The sequence below is a fragment of the Apium graveolens genome, chromosome 11 (genome assembly GCF_009905375.1).
Source record: "Apium graveolens cultivar Ventura chromosome 11, ASM990537v1, whole genome shotgun sequence".
NCBI lineage: Eukaryota > Viridiplantae > Streptophyta > Magnoliopsida > Apiales > Apiaceae > Apium > Apium graveolens.
The window spans coordinates 189,898,815-189,912,371 of record NC_133657.1 but is presented as its reverse complement, the minus strand read 5'-3'; the positions used below and the strand labels follow the sequence as shown (position 1 = coordinate 189,912,371).

Sequence of the window (13,557 nt, the reverse complement as noted above, 5' to 3'; positions counted from 1 at the left end):
GGGCTGAGTCAAAGTTTTGATAAATAAAACTTTAAACCCAACTCAACCCGGTTTTATTATATACGCCCAATCCATTTTAGTACTGGTTTCCTTTACGGTCCAGTTATCTGTTTGTGTTATTTGCTTTACGGACCAAATGCCAGAGTATAATAGATAAATAACCCTTAAATAAATTATAAACACGCAGTTCTTGATTCGTTCTTAGGATGTACTAGAGGAGTCTCATTTTTTTTTTTTGTAATTTAGATCATTCTTATTTAATCTAATATCATTCATTTGGAAGATAATTCATGATAAGTTGTAATTTAACACCCATGTCTATTGTTCGCAACTAAAATTTTGTTATCCAGCTATTAATTTTTTCAAATGTTTCAAAGACAGCTTTTCAAGAAAAATGATCATGTCAAATGTGCTATATATGCAACTTGGTTCAGCATTACCCACCTACATTCCGGAGGGCATATAAGTTGCAATGAAAGTTCAGTTTTGCTCGTAATAAGGCCCGTTTGAGATATCTTAAAAAATGTAACTTATGATTTAAAGTTGAAAAGTGTCATATAAGTGATATGAAGAACATAACTTATAAGTTATTTAGGTGTTAGGATAATTTTACGTTAATGTTACTTATAAGTTGTAATGTGTTTGGTAAATTATAAATTATAAATTATAAGTCATAATTTTTTCAAAATTTAAAATTTTAATATAATAGTTTAATATATAAAATAAATAAGATGAAATTTGAAAAAAAAGAAAATTCAAATATATTATTTGATAATTAAGTAATTTATTTATAATGTATTATAATAAACGAAATATTAAAAATTTAGAAGACTTTAAAATAAATTAAAAGAAAATCATAATTAGAAATTAGGCAAATGTGATAATAAGTAATAATGTATGATAACAATTATTTGTTAGTGGGAAGAAGAGATTAACAAAGAAAATATACAAAATCTGAGGAAAAAGCCAGAAGGATTAGACGTGTAAATGAAGAATGAAGAATGAGATTGTACGTTGGACAAACTTTCTAATTTTCATCATATATGAGAAGAAATGCAAACAGACTGCAAAAATATAAAATGGGATCTCAGCTCATTTATGATGAAACGAGACGGTGCCAAAAATATAAACTGAATGAGCTAGACATTCAGTTATCCCAATATGATGAAAATTAGAAAGAGCCAATCAAACAAATATCAAGCGTTATGCAGGGCTGAAATCCGATTGTATTCGGAAAGTCAGGGATTCAACTAGATGAGCCTACTTTGTGCCGAGTGAAACCATATATTACCATGGCAACATATATTGTAAAAAAGACCGTATACAACATACTTTGGCCCCCGAGCAACAATAAATTTAAATACAAACATGTAACAACTTCTTTATCTTCATATTCAATTATAAATAAATGTAAACATAAAAAACTATAATTGAAAAAATTCCTCATGGCACATTTTTTGCCAAAAAAATTACATCATATTCATTACCCTCTGAGATTCATAATCCGGATAATCTCCAGGAGGCTGCACAAAAGGTGAATTGTATGCATACATGTCAAAGACTTTATCCTCTGATCCCATAACCCCTACATCCCCTCTGAAGCCATCCATTTGTGGAGGCCAAGGCATTTGAGGAGGATTATTAAAGCTATTAGATGCTTCTTCACTCATACCAGGCCCATTATACATTTGCGGCAAATTCCCTGGCCTCTTATTTGCCGAACTGGCTGACGTCAGAGTAATAGAGTTGGAATGTTGTTGCTGCATTTGTAGCTGGTTTTTCATTGGTGACTTGGGACGAAGAGACTCGATATCAGGAGTTGTGACAACAAGATGACCAGATTCTGGTGGTGGATTTCGTCCGCCACCTCCTTGCCAAATCTTCCCATCCTTGTCTGCAAAGTTCTTGATATATGCCTGAAAGATGCACTCATTTTAGTTAAAGAAACTCTGCATATATGCCAACAGGGCACATTAAATATATTGGTCCTTTCAGATAATCTATGAAGCTATCAATTTAGTACATAGTAATGCTCAAAAGTTCCCATTCTACCAAACAAGCATGTCAATCTTTCACAGTTCATACTGGGTTATATAACCCTGAACATGCAATATTAATATTCAATCATCCATTCATTCAAAAACAATAGTAAAAAAATCTTCATGTGACAATTTCTTAAAACCTTATAACCAGTCATGTAATATGGTCCTAATTTTATAATTAAACTCAATTAATTGTTTTTTTAATCACCTGTGAAACCCAAACTTACACGGTTACACCTGCCAAACAATTGTTTCAATAATGTGCAAGATGTTGGAACTCAAAACTTCAACTCGGATAAAATTCGATTAATATATGTTACAATAATATGACACTTGCCAGATTATTACTGATTCCAGCCTAACATTCCTTTCTAAACCAAACCAGTAATCTGGTATTCTGTTCGTAGAAGTCTCATAAACCCTGAACTGCTACCACTACATATTTATACGCGTGAGTGTGTCAGTTTACCACTTAAAAGGTCCCAAGGGCATGGTATTTACCATGTTAGAGCTTACAACTCATTTCAATTTTGCTTTTCATTCCAGAAGTATGTCCTGAGATTTTCTAACTTTTAGATGTAAATTTGCAGCAGGAATCAAGTAGCAGTTCTGCTGGACCAATTTCTGAGAGTAGTAGGGATTAATAAAGATCCTGACATCCCTGCTAATAATTACATTATCTGTTTCTGGTTTTAAGTCTTAATTTCTAATGGTTGGAAATTGAGCACGAGTGTTGCTATTTCTACTGGGACTGAGTGGCCTATTTCTAATTGATGGTAGCAAAACCACCGGACAAACACGAATACCTAGGTTCTAGTTCATATGTTAAATGCATGATCACTCCAAAAGCTATATTACTAGGTGAAAATACAAAATATTTTGCAATTCGATATGGTTCTCTCCTTTTCCTATTGCAAAAATATTAGGAGCTTGGACATTTACCTCGGAGTTGAAATTCGAAGAAGAGAGATCTTTACCAACAGTCAACCAGCCTGATCGAATATTGTGATCTTCCCCGAATAGTTCAAGCCTCCTGCGACCAAGGCAGAAATGCTCAATAATCCGGTACATGTCTTCGGGCTTTGCAGTTGAACCTGCATAGTAATTTGCAAGAGGAGATATCAACGTAACTGGGACCAACTAAGTAAATGGTCTAACATGAAACTAAAAAAATCCAAATACAAGAAAACTTTGTGGTCCATAAAAATAAAATAAAATCCTAACACGACATAATCATAGATTTGTATAAAGTAAACACTCCACATAAATGACATTGCATGATCTATAAATTCCAAGAAAAAAACTTATACAAAACTGACCATAAGGAGGCTCCTCGGCTATAATTACATCAGTGTCAATGTTTGCATGAATTATATGACCATCTGTACTGCGGCGAACGGTTCCTTTTATGCCCATCAAACAGTGTTCCTTCAGCAATAAAATAGGCAACTACATTAATACACGGAAGAAGGAAGTGACAAATATTAGAAAAGTGACAAAGCAGAAGAGTGAACTGCCAACCTTTGAGCGTTGAAACAAAGTACGTGAATCATGGCGCAACCCAGGAGTTGCCGTAGTTTTGTTTGTCTTAACCCAACATATGTCTTCACACCTACGAAATCCCCACTGCAGGGGAACGAAAAACACTATTACTAACTGACTTAACCTACTGGCTACTGCTGTAAATGACGAGCATATAACAGATAAGGCCTGATGATCCATATGATTAATAGAAGTCAATTCGACCCATTCCCAAATTTAAAACTAATAACACTAATATGCACTTCACAATAGCAAATTTGCAGATAGTAGTGCTTTAATATAGCTTAGAACAATCACAAAAGCATCAGCTATAATCAAATCCTTCCATTATAAAACAAACAACAATTTTTGGTTCAATAGTTCAATTCAATAATTAATACAAATGCTACAACCGTTTCAAATGAAAAAATAATTTATACTTTGATAATTTCTTTTATTGTAAAATGAATTATTCATATGCTAGTAACATATTAGTAACATATAGTATAGTATTACATTTCACCGAATCGGGTCTTTAGGCAACATCCAAATACACTTCTTATTCAATCGAACCTTGTCCAATCGGTTTATTTAAATAGATCCATGTCCACTTGTTAAGACTCAGATTGGATTGGATCTCCGGTCCATTGACAAGTTTATATCTTACTACTAAATACTGAAATTTCTTCCTAACTGTAATTAGTAAGAGAAATTCAGGTACCCTTGTAAAAATATTTTAATAGACTACTAACCTGTGCTAATTTATTTATGGTTGTTACACAAGTACAATTGTAAAAAAATTAAGAATTAAGAAATCTTATATTTATAATAACAAATTTAAAATTAGCTGAATTATTTTTGGCACATCTTAGTCCTTCTATTCTTACATTTTACTTGGTTCAGCATCACTGAATATATATTATTAAAATATTGATTTTCAGAAATGTGTTTATTTATTCTCTAAACATTATATATATTAGCAAAAAAATAATTAAATCAAAATCTCTCAAAAAAAAACTGCAAAAATTTATGCAAAATATAAATCAATATTAAAAACAGATGCCTAATTATGAACTTTGCATTCAGTCAAACTGACTTCTAAAAGTCAAATTAGTCATTCATTTACACTATTTCAGGACCTAGGGAGTCAACAAATAGATAAAGGGTGTGCATTAACAAGCTATGACCCAGAAGACAGCCTCACTAGGAATTAAAAATACCTTCTTTAGACATAGCCTTCCCTGCTCCAGGCCAAGACCATCACCAACCCAAAGAAAGATAAAAGAAGGTGTATCAGCTATTGCCTGAAAACAAGAAAGAGATATCGTATGTATGTTAATTTTGTAATGTTAATCAATAAAACTAAGGTGAGTTTGTATGTTTGTGTGTGTACAACCATGACAGCGATATTATCTTAATTTTTTTAATTTTTGAACCCTAAAATGGATATTAACGAAAAATTACTAGTACTCAAATAAAGTACCAAGGTAGTATGTCCTTCAATCTCTCTAGGCGGTGCCATAAATATAATATTATTACCATTACAAATTCATCCATTCATTCACAAATGTAGTTCCCTTTTTCTTCCTCAAGCTAAATTTCTCTTTTATTGACAAACCAAATTTCACATTTTGATAATTATTGTTGTTACATATATGCCAGTATCACAAACCATGATCAGTGGTCCTTTTAGTAATGTATCTAAGTAGTTTCACTCATTCTTAGTGCCATGGAATCCACACATGAATAGCAAACGTATTACGATTACCTCAATTTTAAGATTCTGGATTTCTTCAAATGTCCAAGACTCCATGTGGTCGGTGACACCAGGAGCTCGGTGAACATATTCCTCCCAAGGTGGATCCACAAGTATGACATCAAACTTCGTCCCGAAAAATTCTGGCGATAGAACCTGTTCACGCAGGTCAGACTTGTAATACATAGGAGCAGTAGCAGAGTTTGTAACGATCTCGTCCTTCTTTTGTATAAGCTCTCGAAGTTTTGGGTAGTCCTCCACAACACTAGTAAGTTCTAGTTCCCTGATATAATTTTGTGGACGCATACCAGTGTCTACAAAGTTTTGTGAGTAATCATTTTGCTCTCCCCTGGAAGGAGCTTTACCATGAGGGACATTACTTCTAGGAGGAACCCAGCCCCCGGTGGTTTTTTCTTGTGGTTGTCCACGCCCAGATGGTACCATAACGTTGAAATTTACCCCAGACATATTCGGGGATCCTCCTCTGCCAGAGCCTGGTTGATTAAAAAACATAGCAGGATTTGGTGGAGGCCCTATATTTGGAGTAAATCTAGGCCCAGAAGGTCCAGGAGGGACAGGTGAGATACCTGGTGGAACTCCTAACATATTCATATCCATACCACGAGGTCCAGGCCAAACAACAGGAGGAGAAAATGGTGGAATAAAGACACCCGGGGGGATTGGAGGACCAGGACCAGGAGACATGTTATGAGTCAGGGGTGGCATTCCAATTGGTCCAAAAGGTGATCCCACCATGGGTACTGGGATTGCAAGCTGTTGGTTCTCTCTCCCAGTAGGCCTACCCCTCCCTCTCCCACCAATTCGATTTCCTCTATTTCCTCCCGGAACAGCTCTATTAAAGGAACCTGCTTCCTCATTTACATGTCGAGGTTGTGAACCACCAGCGCTAGAACTTTGGCCGTTAGCTCTACCAACATTGAATCTACCACTTTTCTCACCCCTTGCATTCCCAGACGGAGAGTCGATCTCACCCCTCCAAGAATTTTGATCCCTTAAAGGACCATCATCCAGAAATCTATCCTTAGAATCTTCAACAGATTGTCCAGGCCCATACAAATCAACCTTTCCTGCTCTATTCTCCTGTGGATAAGCATCATCTTCATCATTGGGTGGCAATTTGGTATGCGCTTGCTGACCAGTTTCGTTGCTCCTGTCAGAGGGGAATATATGTTCCTCTCTGGGATAATCAAAGGATTTGGTTTGAATCTCTATCACATCATAATTTTCAATCCCGTAATTTGAAGAGGTTTTCACAGCTTCAGTTCTGATCCCATCTTTTCTTCCGCCAAATCGACCTTGAGGCCTATCATTGTCGATCCAGTCACGGCCACGTCTCTGCAAATCCCTTTCTCTGCCATGATCATAACCCGTGTCCCCATCTTTGAAATCTTTGTCATGAATGCTGGGTTGCCTTCTCCTCCAGTTGTCTCTAGAATCCTCTCTGTTCCTTTGCCTGTTACTCCAGCTATCATCTCTTCCTTTAGATCTATCTCCCTTTTCCATCTCTACCTCATTTACTCTTTCATCCTTTACTACTCTTTCATTTACTACTCTTTCATCCTTCACTCTTTCATCCTTTACTCTTTCATCCTTCACTTTTTCATCCTTGACTCTTTCATCCTTGACTCTTTCATCCTTGACTCTTTCATCCTTGACTCTTTCATCATTTAATCTTTCATTTTTGCCTTTGGTTTTGCTCTGGATGTTGTCATGATCTATGAATTTTGATGGCAAATCTTTTCTCTCATGTTCATCAGGTCGACCATGTCCTCTCTTCCCGGATTTGTTGACACCATCATGCTTATTATCAGCTGCTTCTCCATCTTGATACCAATTGCTCAGTTTCTCCAGTGCACTTTCATCTTGTTTCTTCTTCATCTGCTTAGAACGCAACTCCTTTTTAGTTTCGTAATCTTCTTCATCACTACCACCGGTTCTGCTCGAGCCGCCAGCTGACCTCTTACGACTACTTTCATTTCTGTCCCCGCTACTTCTCTTTCTTCCACTGTTGTCCAGTCCTTCACTGTCCTCTACATTCCCACTCCGTTTAGTCCTACTTGACCTGTGTTTCCTCCTCTCATCACCATCCCATTCTTCCTCCTCTTTTACTCTATCAATCTTCAAATCCAAGTTCTCCTCTGCATCTCTTTTCACAGGGTTCCGGATTCGTCCGGGTGAAACCATTTACTTTCTACAAAAGCCCCTTGATATAGTATTTTCTTGTTCCTATGCACTTGACAACAAGTCGGATTAGGCAACCATTCTGAAACAACACAAACATATTTTTAACAAAATCACAGAGTAAAGAATTATTAGCAAAATCAGAGAAAAAAAAATCGTCTCTGAAATGAAACAAAATGTTTTTAGCAAAATCATAAAGTAAAGAATTTCTTAAAAAAATCATAAGTTGTCTATGGCCTTTTACTAGGGAAAAAAAATAACACAAGGCAAAGCTGGTCTTAAATATTAATCAGCATTCAAACCATGGATCTAGCACCACAATCGCTATCGTAATGGTTAGCTGAAGTTTCATAGTAATACACTTACATACGAAAAAAATTACAAATCAATTTTTTAACATCAACCAATAATTTTATACCGCATGATTACAAAATCATCAAGTCACTACTCTTTAGTATGCAATCATCAAAAGAAAAGCCTACATAATCTACATACACAACCACCATTCCTAAAAAACAAGTCAATCTAAGTTACTACTATCCAAAGCACACACATTAGGTGTGTGTCGTAAACAAAGTAACTAACTGAAATTCCACCATAAACATGTACACGAATCGAAATTCACTACACATATACGCAATCATCATACAAACTAGTTCACTACTACTACGCTTTCGCAATACACATTCATATCAAATTTCGCAAAATATAAGCATACACAAACATAAACACATTAATAATTAATACAAAAAAAAACACTAGGCTAAACATTTTAAATACAAAGTGTAATTAGAATCTAAAAGCTAATTGAATTGATGTATAGAAAATATAATTGAGCGAGAGAATACATACAGTAGATATAAAAAGGAACGAACCTTGTGAATTGAAGCAGTGATAAAGAGATAAATGTAAAATTAAATTCTAGGGTTTTGCGGAGGAAGAGAAGATCGGGTAACCGGGTTTACGGTGCATATAAACTCTTTTCTTCTTGTTTTTTTATTTAATATATTATGATGATGATATTTTTCTTATGATGCATGATTTTGTTTATTCATAGAAAACTACAATTTATAATATTTAATGAAAACATGGTACTAGCTTAATTCATCCCATGAATTTTCTTTAATATTACATGTTTTTTTAGTTAGATTAAAATTGATTTTTTTTATATTGATAATGATTTTTTTTTATCGTAGGTAACCCGCAGCCGTTGATAATAATTTTCTAAAAGTATAATATAGTTTTTCAAAATTTATTAAAAATATTGTACATTTTAGATTTTATAAGAAAAATAAATGGATTTTTAACTGAACTTTTCAAAAAACCCGGATTTTTATCTGCACCGAATATGACTTTAATCTGATTTTTTCTAAATCCGGACTTTTTTGGATTTCGGTCAGTGGTAAATTTTCAATTTTTGCTGATTGAAATAAAAAGGAAGATGCGCATATGTGACATGCGTATCTTCTCTTAATTATTTATTTTATTTTAATTATTCTGTGATGGGCATTTTGGGCCATCACCCGAATGTCAATGACTATATCGAACATGGGGTGTGTTTGATGTTGTTGATGCAGACGACAACAACAATTTTTTTGCTGAAAATCAGTTAAAAATTGTTTGATAATTCAAAAATTATTTTTCTGAAAAGCGTTTTTGGGTTGAAAATTGATGTTAGAGAAAGCATGCCCCTTACTTTTGAAAAAAAATGCTTTTCAACTTTTGCCGGAAGCAATTTCTGATTTTACCATTAAATATCACCAAAAATATTATTTTTTTTAAATTTTTTACATTAAAACATATACATATTAAAAATATTATCAAACACACATCCGATTTTTATAACAACGCTTTTTCCACCAATACTTTTCAACAGCACAACAAATTTTAATAACAATATCAAACAGAGCCATAACTATATTTATTTCAGAATTTTCAGGTTTTTTCTAAATCTGATCGAATTGAATTTTAGATTTCAAAATTTTGAACATTTTTAATGTCTGCATAATATAACTATGAAAACTATTATGTCAATTTTAACATTGCAAATGTTAACGTTCCACTTATTTCTTAACGACATTAATTTGGAATCCTTTATATACTTTAAAAATCAATTGTTTTTAAGAATGAGTCATGTTCCCTGACAATCATGTGTCAGAAATTGTTTATCCAACACATCATTCCCTGGCTGTTGGATCCAGGATTTAAAAAAAAATCATTTATACGCATAATAACCGCAGAAAGCATGTCTAACAAAACCCTAAACGATCATATTTTACTCTTTGTGACATTTGAAACTAGTTCGAGAGTTACATTGGGGGATTTCTTGGAATTTTCCATCATTGTTCACTACTTAAATTGGGTAAGCTAAAAGCCTAAAAATCTTACATTCTTGTTATTTTCATTATGGATAAGATGTTTGCTATATTTGAAGGTAGAATTTTTTTCAAAAAAAGTGATAAAGATGTTCATAATGTAGTAAATAATGATGTTGATAATAGTAGTGATAGTTGCTTGCGTAATGATAATGTAGATTATGTGAATCTTGTTGATGATTTATGATGTTGATGTTTTTGTTAGTGAAGATGTGTTTGAAAATGAAATTTTGCATGAAAGTAGTGATTTTATGCATGATAGAAGTGAGAAAAAAGATAAGAGTGTTCTTGAAGAAGAAAATATTACAATTCCTTTCTTGAGTCAAAGTTTCCCTAATTTAATAGCCACGGAGAATGTAATTAGGACTGACGCTTTGAAAAATGGGTTTGCAATCAAGAATCAAAATACACAAAGACGTGTGGACAAATCAATATATGACCGTACATATGTTTGTAATTTAGCGGGAAAAAATCGTGATAAAGAACCCGTTGAGGATGATGAAATTTTAATCGAAAATATTGGTAGTACGAAGAATAAAAGACGTAGAGATAAACTTCCTAGAAGTGGATATAAATTTATAATTTATGTAATTAATAGGAGAAATACAAGCCATTGGGAGATAACGTCCTTGGCGTTAAAACACAATCACGATGTTGTGTCACCGTCTCAGATGAGTATGATTATAAGGGAGCGACATGTAACCTCCGCCCAACAGAACTTAATCAAGAGGTTTCATGTTTCGGGCATCCAACCTAGATAACAAATGAATATATTTGGAAAATTGCATGGAGGAGTGGAGCAAGTAGGTTTTCATTCCCAATATTTGAGAAATGTGGTGCGTGATTTTAGGAAAGACAATTTGGGTGTGAATGATGCTCAAGCGGAATTTGATTTGTTATATCAGTTAAAAGAGGAAAGTGGAGGAAATTTTTTCATTAGGACTCTAATCGATGAAGAAGGAAAATTGAAGTGTCTTCTATGGGTTGATCCTCGGTCGTTGCTGGCCTAAAAAAATTTTGGTGATGTGGTTGCGTTTGATATAACATATCGAACAAATATATATGTTATGTCGTATATGTCTTTCACTAGGGTGAACCATCACTACCAATCGATTCTCTTTGGATTTGTACTAATGCGTGATGAATTGAATACTACATTTGAGTGGGTGTTGGGTACTTGGTTAGAGGCCATGAGGGAAAGAAGCCTTGGCTATTAACACCGATCAAGATCAAGCCACGATGAGGGCAATTCAATCTCAACGACCAAACTCGTGTTCATAGCACATTAGTAACAAATTCCCGGAGAAGCTCTCAACCTACAATGCAAAGGATGAATTTAAAGGTAATTTCAACAATTACATATATCACTCGTTGACCGATGAAATTTTTGAGGATAAGTGAAAAGCATTGGTCTTGAAATACAAGTTGGAAGATAATTCATGGTTGCAATGGTTGTATAATTTGAAGAATTTGAAGCATAAGTGGATTGAGGCTTATACACGAAACATTTTCTCCGCGGGTCAAAAGACAACATCAAGATGCTAAGGAATAAATGCCTTTTTTATGCTTATGTAGGATCTTGTACGGGGTTTGAAAGAATTTCTTTAGGGTGCACAAAAGCTTTGGAAAGGCAATTCATGCGTGAGAAAGGAGAGGATTATAATTCACTTCATAAAATTCGTTGCATGCAAATGAAGACCGCCCTGCATCACCATGCCTCTTCCTTTTCGTCCCCTTTTGTGCTGCATGCTCCAACCCCCTGTATAAATATGCAAGAATCGCGTAACCCTAGGACCATGTATGCACACCCCTAAGGCTGCAGAGGTGTCTAATGTACCTCGGGTGCACCACATTCCTACTACTGGTAGAAACTGAATAGAACCAACAACCACGAGCAAGTATGCATGTGTGTGGATAACAATCCTCCTCGAATATGGACCCGGATCAGCCCTCCCATACTCTAATACAACCATGTGTACTTAATTCCACCTCTAGCGAATGCCACATTCACCTCCTCTTTAGTCAACGACTCAAACCAATGCCTAGTAAGGTACCCCACACTACTATCAAGACTGTCGCCAACTATTGGACGTCCTGCAATCGGTAAACCCAAAATGTAGCCAACATCCTCGAGAGTTACTGTCATCTCCCTCGGTATCATGAAGAATGTGTTGGTCTCGGGACGTCACCTCTCCACAAGTATCGTGACAAGCCTAGCATCATTCTGTAAAACCATACTCGGATTTGCAAACATACCAAATTTAGGGCTATGTAACAATTCTTTCCGAGCATCTAACAAAACCCATCTGCGTATGTTCTTGTTCCGACAATAATGTTAGGTAATGAATCACACACAGGGGGGTGAATGTGTTTTGGTGTTTTTCTGCTTTTCTTGAAGTGTTTTTGGTGATGAACAAAGTAAATTAAAACCTTGTAGTGAAATGTGTTAATGCTAAATTCAAACAAGTAAGAACAGTGAACACGGATCTTTTAAAACTCACTTAATTTTATATTAAAATTAAGAATATTTTGCTACAAAATTTTTAGGCTCTTTGCCGTTAAAGAGCTTAGATTCTTCCTTGAGAGAATACAAGATTTTTATTATCTCAAATTGTTACAGCTAACAAAGGACCAGTGTTAACTTTATAGAAAGATAAACACTGGTTTACACAACATATAATAAGAAGTGCTAATCACCTTAGCAACCTGTCACTAATCTTTCTATTTCTGGCTTATCATATCTTTCCATATTGTGTTAACTTTGATCTTCCTTTTTCAGTTAATCTTTACCCTTTATCTTGCACTCTTCAAGCTGCTTTTTGTAGACTTGTCAATCCAACTGATTGAATTGTTTGTTGATTGATAATCTTGGATATTTAACTTGATTATATTCTGTTTTTGAGTTTCATTAGAGATCTCCAGTTGGCTGTTAGAGAACTGACATCTCGATAAGTATAAAGACTTATTGAGGTCTATGAGTTCTCGAATGCTATTTGACTGTTCGAGGTCTCTTAGTTCTCGAGTGTAATCTTTACTTATTGAGATCTTCGAGTTCTCGAGTAACTTTGACTTATTCGAGGTCTCTGAGTTCTCGAATGTTATTTGACTGTTCGAGGTCTCTTAGTTCTCGAGTGTAATCTTGGCTTATCGAGATCTTCTAGTTCTCGAGTAACTTTTACTCATTTGAGGTCTTCATTTCTTCATGTCTTCAATTTGGCTTGTTGATATCTTTGAGACTTCTCAATAAGCTTTCCTTGACTTCTCGATAAGTCATTCTGGAGTTGTCGAATGACTTCTCTATAACACTTAATCTGTGACTTGTAGACTTCTTGACTTAGAATGTTTTTTACAAAACAGATTTATTCAACTCCAAGCTTCTTCACGCTTTATCTGAGGCATGATCTCCATGATCTTCTTCCAGAACTTATTCTTAGGCTTGAGACTGTTTACAGAAAAATACTCCAGTCTAGTCTATTTACATTTTTACAGACTTAAATATTACAACAAAAAATATAAATTAGATTACAATACAACTTACTTAGGGTTGTCAATCTGACTTAGTCTTATTAAGGTACAAGCATGTCTTGCACAACAATCTCCCCCAATTTGTGAGAAGATTGCTTATCAAAAATTCATGCCTGTTAACAAGACTAACCCCAAT

At 34.6% G+C, this 13,557-nt stretch overlaps 1 protein-coding gene across 2 annotated transcripts; it reads right to left on the bottom strand.

The window, feature by feature from the left end:
* Nucleotides 1-1,369: 1,369 nt before the first annotated feature.
* LOC141698636 (N6-adenosine-methyltransferase non-catalytic subunit MTB) lies at nucleotides 1,370-8,520 on the bottom strand. Of its 2 annotated transcripts, none has more exons than XM_074503409.1 (7): nucleotides 8,397-8,520; nucleotides 5,332-7,603; nucleotides 4,784-4,867; nucleotides 3,564-3,668; nucleotides 3,362-3,470; nucleotides 2,985-3,136; nucleotides 1,370-1,916 (listed from the first exon to the last, which is right to left on the bottom strand). In XM_074503409.1, the coding sequence occupies exons 2-7, from the start codon at nucleotides 7,522-7,524 to the stop codon at nucleotides 1,470-1,472; spliced, it is 3,090 nt and encodes a 1,029-aa protein (XP_074359510.1). In that variant the 5' UTR covers nucleotides 7,525-7,603; nucleotides 8,397-8,520; the 3' UTR covers nucleotides 1,370-1,469. The 2 variants fall into 2 exon arrangements, with proteins under 2 accessions (XP_074359510.1, XP_074359511.1); XM_074503410.1 differs by having other exon boundaries at nucleotides 5,332-7,566; nucleotides 8,397-8,511.
* Nucleotides 8,521-13,557: the final 5,037 nt, after the last annotated feature.

Excerpts from the sequence above, each read along its gene's own strand:
- LOC141698636 (XM_074503409.1), bottom strand. The coding sequence starts at position 7,524 with ATGGTTTCACCCGGACGAATCCGGAACCCTGTGAAAAGAGATGCAGAG. Across the intron at positions 3,471-3,563 it reads CTTTGTTTCAACGCTCAAAG|GAACACTGTTTGATGGGCAT; the intron begins GTTGGCAGTTCA and ends TTATTGCTGAAG. Across the intron at positions 3,137-3,361 it reads AGCCGAGGAGCCTCCTTATG|GTTCAACTGCAAAGCCCGAA; the intron begins GTCAGTTTTGTA and ends ATTACTATGCAG.